Source organism: Squalius cephalus (genome assembly GCF_949319135.1).
Source record: "Squalius cephalus genome assembly, chromosome: 4".
In the NCBI taxonomy this organism is placed as follows: Eukaryota; Metazoa; Chordata; class Actinopteri; order Cypriniformes; family Leuciscidae; genus Squalius; species Squalius cephalus.
Window position 1 is genome coordinate 10836471 of NC_137125.1, and position 8179 is coordinate 10844649.

At 36.0% G+C, this 8179-nt stretch overlaps 1 protein-coding gene across 1 annotated transcript; it reads left to right on the plus strand.

Moving 5' to 3' along the window:
* The first annotated feature begins 4741 nt into the window (after window positions 1-4741).
* Window positions 4742-8179, plus strand: LOC307157262 (uncharacterized protein). The gene is made up of 3 exons (XM_079869132.1): window positions 4742-4823; window positions 5389-5437; window positions 6113-8179. Exon 3 carries the CDS (start codon window positions 6171-6173, stop codon window positions 8010-8012), a length of 1842 nt encoding a protein of 613 aa, XP_079725258.1. The 5' UTR covers window positions 4742-4823; window positions 5389-5437; window positions 6113-6170; the 3' UTR covers window positions 8013-8179.

The window sequence follows — 8179 nt, forward strand, 5'->3', positions numbered from 1 at the left end:
GAACTACACTTGGGGAAAAATGAGATCAATAACTCAAAATATTATTACATTAACATAAGTTTATCAGTTTTCACTTTCACAAGTCAAGGCAATTCATCATTACTCAAGATATAACAGTTGAAATGACTATACGGCCTTAATTTAATGCAGCAAAAATTATTTTACAGTGTAGGCTACTAAGATCTTTTCTATTTTTTTCTCAGCCTTTTTCTTGGTTGCTTTTATAATCAGACAACAAATTATTTAACAGTGCCTTTTATAAAAGAGACTATAATATAACTAAAATTACCATTATGTAGAATATTTTTGTACTTCACTTTTATTTGTTCCCATGTTCTAGTGTGGTGACTGACATTACAATGAACAAAGTAATTATGCAATTATTAAAATACAAAAATATAGGCTATTAAGTGATAAAAACATCTAACATGGCCACTTCTAACGGATTTAAATTGTCTGCTACTTTTTGCCAGCCCTCTCTCCTGGCTTTTGCAGACTTTGAGGTGTTCCCTGGCGTTTTGATTAAACATTAAAATTCCGAATAAACTTCGACTATTAGTTCTTGCTCTGCTGAGGCGAAAAACTGAGCGCGCTCTTTGGCCACGCTGAGCAGCCAATAGCAGCGTTGCTGATCAATGTTTCTACTATCGATACATATCCCCTTTTAAACCAGCGCATGAACGCGCAATTATCTCAGATAACTCAATCCAGCGATACTAATCATATCCGGCAAGTGTGTTCGAAGAACCTAATTAGCCAGATCATGATTAGCACGATGATATCATCTTGGATGTGTCATTTGATCTCGGATGTAATAAGCAACGTACGAAGAACGGGCCCCAGGGGTCAGAAAGTAAAAGTCCTGCCATATGTTTATTTCACCCATGAACTTAGCCAGCTGATTTCACTAGTTAGTTCTAATTAGCTAGTATCCCCTCGCTGAAAAACTGTGCTAATTAGCAAATCCAGGTATTTAGAACAAAATACTGTGGAGGACATTTACTTTCTGAACCTAGACTTTCCACGTCTGTGCCCTCATTATGCCCAGGAGCAAATTATGGATTCATGAGATCAAAGATCATCTGTTAGATAAATACAAGACGAATTCCGAGACATCAGAGCCAGCGGCAAAAGTCAGAAGAAAAGGTTGTTCTAGTTGGGATACATGAGCGCTGAACGCCTGGATCTCACAACTTCAAAATCTTTTTAGAATTTTTTTTTACATAGGTGCTATCTTTATAAATAATTCACAGATCTGAGCTTTAAACAACCACATTCTCGTCTGAAAAAATCGTAAAACTACATTTTTAAATTACGTGGGTTATCTCCTCTGCTATTGACTATTGCTGGTTGGTGCAAGATGCATTCTGGGATACCTGGCTGTCTCAAGTCCGCACAAGTCACCTCTAGATGCATCCTCCATAAAAGAGACGGATCAAGAACACATCCGGGGATTGGACCTGTACTTGGCTAGATGTGAACTTTGAATTGGAACAGTACTTGTGCAGCGACTGATGACATTAATAGATAGAACTGTTAAATAAATAAAGTAGACAGTATATGAAAAAGTATTAGTGTTTGCCATGTGGTTGATGGCTAGCTTTATTCGCTAGACTAAGTCGTTCCTAGTTCCTGCGATGCGAACACGCCAAAATCTGGGTACTTCCGCCAATAGTTATAAGAACTATGAAAACGGTCCAAAAGAAGATTTGGTGACCAAGATCTGGGAACCTATTCAGAACTGGTTCCATTATTTAAAACAAAAACAAAAAAGCGTGCAATCATGAATACACTTCTGTTAATGAATGCAATCACACAAGCAGATTGTTTCTTCTACAATAAACTTGAAATTGCACCTAGTTGCAGTTTTTGTAGATTTTCTCTAGATTTCTTAAATTAATCATCATATTTTGCTCAGTAATGTAAGGCTTGCGCTCGGTAAGGCCCAAAGCCGGCATCCAACCAGCGCGGAAGGTCTTTACGTGTTACTGTCTTTTCTTGAGGCAGAGTATTTTTTGATTAAATGCAATACATTTGAATATGTATTCTCTCGTTATTTCATCTGACTCCATAAATGAAAAGGTTTTAATCCCCTGAGGTCGGCGGTATCGCCGGCTATACCAGCTTGCTTTTTTTTTATCAGTGTAAAATAAACTAATAAATACTCTGTTGACTTTGATTTTCCATAGGAGTTTCATACATCAATCGATTATGTTAAATGTGTATTATTTTTGTGTATACTCACAATAAAAACAAAGTGTTGTGCTTTTTGCCAAATAAAGAAAAATAAACACGAAGCGAGTTCTGCCTTCTCTCTGCCAGTGAAGTCCATTCTGAAACGCGTCCGAAAATGAACAATAACTCAGCGAATACTCAGTCAAACAGGCATACAGGCACACAGGCATGAAGCTTGAATTCTCTTCTTTTAAATGAAGTAATTTATATAAAAAACAAATATTCTCATCTTGTGAAATCTGTATTAAAAGAGAACGATTCCAGTCGAGCTCATTACAGCTCATTCAAAAATAATGTGACACGCCCACAGAGAGCGCGCGCTATTCAAACGCAAATGATTGAGGCAAACCTGTGAACGCCCCCATATCAGCTCGAGAAAACACAAGTTTATTCAGATCATTACTTGTTTACCGTCTCGCAGCGCTGTGAGGAATAATAATAATGGAAAATGTACCTCAGAAGTGCGGGTATATCGAGGAGCGAGCTGAGGAATACTGTAAGTTTTTTCCCTTCTCACGTGAATCGGGTTTCTGTTTATGAATGAATGAACGGCAGAGATGCGCGCTGTTTACCACAGCTCGCAAAAAGACAGTTTAAATTTAAATCGCGTGTGTGAATGAATGATGATGTTTTAGCAAACTGTATTGCTATACTGAGATGAGTAAAAATCGACTGAAATATGTTGAAATAAAATGTAGGCTATTTGTATAAGCAACGTATTAAACTGCAAATTAACATTTATATGCCCTAATATTTCATAAAAACAATGTTACAGTCAGGCGAAATATGAAAGACAACATTTTGTTGACTAGATTTGGGTACAGTTTTTACTGTAGAATATACTGCCACATCAAATAAGCTTTTGTTTAGCAATTTCTATATATATAAAATACTATTTTTGTCAAAAATAAAGTCATCAACTAAGATGTTAGCTGTTCCAATGTTGGCTATATTCAAACTAATGAATACATAGATAAAATGTAGGCCTATAATAATTTTTTTAGAAAGAGTACACTTGAAATATTGTTGAAATTGTAATTATTGTTGTAATTGTAACCTTTTTAATAAAATAGCAAAACATATTTACAAGATAGATGTAAGCAAAATCTTAAATGGTCAATATAAGTCTTCTTCTAAATATATCTTTTGTCCTTGCATTGTGGCTCAGTCAGTTTCACACCTGAGTGAATGGCTCATCATTATGCAGAGTGGGTGGGACATTGTATTCTCAGGTGTAAACCACTCCTCGTTCACGCCCCCCTCGCATATTGGCTTTCCAAGCAAAACCTGTTTTACATCAATTTAAATCAATGTATTGTTTTATGTGAACGATAAAGCAAGACTATTTTCACATAATTTTGAAGCCAGAACTCGAAGGAACAACATCCATTAGTCAAAAGTCTTATTGACACATATTTATTATGAGTTTTGTGGTCTTATTGACACATATTTATTATGAGTTTTGTGGTCTTATTTCAGCAACTTTCATTTTTATTTTTTTCAATAACCACGCATAAACATTAGTCTCTTAAAAATTAAAAAATATACATGCATGGTGATCACATATTTTGGTAGCCCTGTTTGTGCTATATAGAGTGAATTTACACCTTTGCCATTAACATGTTTATAAATAACTGAAAAAAGCACAAATGTCAGAGCATGTCAGAACACCTCCAGGGCACAGAAAACCGCTCAGACTCCAGAGGGTTAATGATATCTGTGCATCATTAAATGTTAGTGAATGTTTGACTATTCCTTTTAACTCTTTAATGAAAATAATGCCAAAGTCAGTTTGAATAATCAAATGTAACAATTTATTATGTCAGGTAAATGTATCATGCCAATTTCATAATCAATTCAAAGATAATCGATACAAAACATCAAATGCTCTGGAATAAAGAGAAGAGATCATAGGAGACCATTTGTCTAGAGACCACCTTCCTTTGTGTGCCAGTTATCCCTAAACTCTTAAAAACCTTATTACCTTTTGTTTTACTATTTGGGAATGAGACATTTGTACCAGTCACAATGAGACATTTTAAATTATACTAAACATGTATAATACTCGATGTTAATCATTCACATTAAACCATATATTCTTGGGTGAGTTTTTGGTGATCTTCGCATTGGGGAGAAGGAGAGGAGGGATGAGGGGGAGAGATGTAGATTAGGATGACTCGGAGGTGAGACTTTCGTCTCAAATGTTAATTTCCAGAGAGGTCCTTTGTCCTCTCAGGGTCTGGTTGCTCAACCAGACTGTCCGGCATCTCCTAATTTCTCAATTCTTACAGTAATATATTCAATTAATTCATCATTTGAATAGTGATGCCATTTAATAATCTCGTCCGTTTAGAATTTTCTTATAGATGTGACATTGTTGCACTTCAGTGGTCAGCTGATGCCTGGCCACTTCTTATAAAGCCTAACATTTACTGGAATAAACAAATGAAAGTAAAACATTCAAAGCCTATTTATTTTATTTTTTTTACTTTATGGGGAGGAGCAGCACTGGGACACTATAAAAACCCATGCAGAGGCTTTCTGCAGCTGCAGATGAGAAGCAGATTCAAGAGGAAACCCAAATAACAGTAAGTTATACAAATAGATTTACAAAGACTTGTAATATTTGACTGAAAAAAAAAGATTGAAAAATAGATCTTGCTGATTCTGCACAGATATTTAAATCTAAAAAGTCCTTGTTTGATGTTTTGTTGTCCTTGTTTTAATGTACTTTATGTATTTTTATGAAATGTGATTTAATGTATGTCTAAGTATTGTTGATTGTTTTAATGTATTTCATCTGACATCAAACCTGCCCAGGGACTACAGCTGAAAATTATCCAAATTGGCTAAACTGCAACATTTACATAAATGTTAACTAATGTGCACTGTCCCTGTAACTTTAAACTTTATATAAATAAATTAAAAAAGTTGAAAAAATCTGATAGTTTTTCCTAACACATTGTTCATTAAAAAAAAAGTAAATGTAATTATTTTTCAGCATAGCGGTAGTTGCAGATGGTAGATTCAAAGGCCAAATTGTAAAGTATAATATAGAAAGCACAAAAAACAATGTGCACTTTTATTGTGTTTTTAATAATTTGACTAATATTCAATAATAATCAAACCTTTCTTTTTCAATCATTTTTCAAGACAAACAGTCACCGGCTGCTATTACAGAAAGAAACAGGGCATCGTCCAGGTGAGTACATTATCAGAATATAGACTACTAGAATATATTCAAATAGCAAATTTATTTGAATTTATTTTTTTATTTTATTTTTACAATAGTTTATTTAGAATTTTCAGTAAGTGTGATGAATGTCATTAAAGCCAGATGAATAAATTTAAACACAAAAAAACTTATATTATAGAAAGAGAGATATAATAATAATAATATTATATTATATTATATATATAAAGAGAGATGGCTTGGAGACATTACAAAAGAGGGGCGTTGCAGAGCAATGAACCAATCTTGGAAAGATTTTCTAATATTAACACAGGACCTAAAGCTTTTGCCTGATCATAACCGTTATATTTTTAGTGATACATATGTCCCTCTTGCTCGCTCACTCTCTCTCTCTCTCTCTCTCTCTCTCTCTCTCTCTCTCTCAGTGATCAAAGGTGTATTTACTTTTGTTCCACTACTTTGGTGCTTATATTTTCAATATAATCTTTCTTGTTTATTTTATTTTATTTATTTTAGTATGTTTTGATTCTTTATAATAGGAAATACTCTACCTGTCAACTTGAAAATTATTTAATTACTGAAATATGATCATTTTAGTGATATTGCACAGAGTTATACTTCTTTTGAATGCTGTTTTTATAAATTATTGTACAAACAATTATTTCCTTTTCCTTTATCCAACAGAGGTGGGAAAGTCAGAAACATATTTTTTTGCCAGTTTGCTGATAAAAACAACCAAAAAATGTCAAGAGGAAACACAAGCAGCAGAAACATGACAAAAGACCTAAGCAATGGAAAGGGATTTAGAGTTGCACATGTTATAAAGGACAGCTGGAGCATAAAAATACAAGATAGAAGCAATGAAAACCTACCCATGTTTAAACTCCACCTGAATGAAACATGGCAGAATAGAGATGGATTCTGCAGAAGAAGCACTTTTGGAAATAACATCACAAAAGAGAACAAGACCATCATGATGATCGGAGCCACAGGTGCAGGAAAAACCACTCTGATTAACAGCATGATCAACTACATCCTGGGAGTGCAATGGGAAGATGACTTCCGGTTTGTGCTGATAGATGAAGGGAAGCAGAAGTCCCAGGCTGAAAGTCAAACTTCAGAGATCACGGCATATCAAATCAATCACATGGATGGTTCCCGGGTCCCGTATTCTCTGACCATTGTGGACACGCCAGGCTTCGGTGATACCAGAGGAATTTCACATGACCAGAAGATCACAACGCAGATTCAGGAGTTCTTTTCTGCCCGCGGAGGGATCGACTGCATTGATGCCGTGTGTTTTGTAGTACAGGCTTCACTTGCTCGCCTGACTCCCACACAGAAATACGTCTTTGACTCCATTCTTTCCATATTTGGGAAGGATATTGCTGAAAACATCCTTGTGCTGGTCACCTTTGCAGATGGGAAAACACCTCCTGTTCTCGAGGCCATCAAAGTGGCTGAGGTTCCCTATTCAACCAATGATTCTGGAGAGCCACTTCACTTCAAGTTCAACAACTCTGCTCTGTTTGCTACCAATATGAAATCTGCAGAGGATGAGGACTCTGACTGTGAAAACTTTGACCAGATGTTCTGGAAGCTGGGATTTTCTAGCATGAGAAAGTTCTTCACATCCCTCAACAAGATGAAAACCAAGAGCTTGTCTCTGACACGGGAAGTCCTGAAAGAGCGCCAGCAGCTAGAAGTGCTTGTGGAAGGCCTTCAGCCCCAAATCAATGCTGGTCTGATGAAACTGGATGAAATCAAGAAGACAAGAGCTGCACTGGAGCAGCACAAGGCTGAAATGGATGCAAACAAGGATTTTGAATATGAATTCAAAGTAACTACCCCAAAACAGACCGAAAACACATCAGGCTTCTTTTTAACCAACTGCCAAACTTGTAACCGTACATGTCATGACACATGTGCTTTTGCAAGCGACAGTGATAAATATTACTGCTGTGCTATGAAAGCTGGAGTGTGTCAGGTCTGTCCAGGAAAGTGTGCTTGGAATGTGCACTTTAATCAGAAATACAAATGGGAATATGTCCCAGAAAAGAAAAAGGGAACCTATCAGGATTTAAAAAAGCGATTTGAGGCTGCACATGGACAGGTCATGTCAAAAGAAAAGATCTTTGAAGAGCTTGAAAAGGAGTTTCAGGTTGTCCAGGATATTGTGACCAGACTAATTGGAAAATCTCAAATGTCCTTGGAGCGTCTGCAGGAAATCGCCCTGAAGCCCAATCCTCTGTCCACCCCGGACTACATTGATCTGATGATCGAGTCTGAGAAACAAGAAGCCAAGCCTGGGTTTCAAGATCGCATTCAGTCTTTAATGGGCGTCAGGAAGAAGGCAGAGATCATCAATAAGGTTTCCACGGGAGGAGTGCTTCCAGAAGATTGGGAAGCATACAAACTCGCAACAGCAAAAAAAGAAATCCTGTTCAGTAATGTAAAGAATTATCTGTCAAATGAATCTTTAACCCTTCATCTACAATTACTACGACTAGACTTTAGCTTAAAAGTGTTCTTCATCTTCTTTCTTCATATGATGTACGACACACACCTGTATAATTTTGCCTAACAGCTTGTTACATGAATGCTATGTAGAAAAATTAGCAGATTGTAATCTAGATGCTCTTTTGGAATGATGTAATTTTACTTTCACGGATGCTAGTTATTCATTTTGCATGAATAAAAAAACAGGCAAGTAAAGTTGACAGTCTAAGGATTGTGTATTGCCATTAAATA

Excerpts from the sequence above, each read along its gene's own strand:
- LOC307157262 (XM_079869132.1), top strand. The coding sequence starts at position 6,171 with ATGTCAAGAGGAAACACAAGCAGCAGAAACATGACAAAAGACCTAAGC.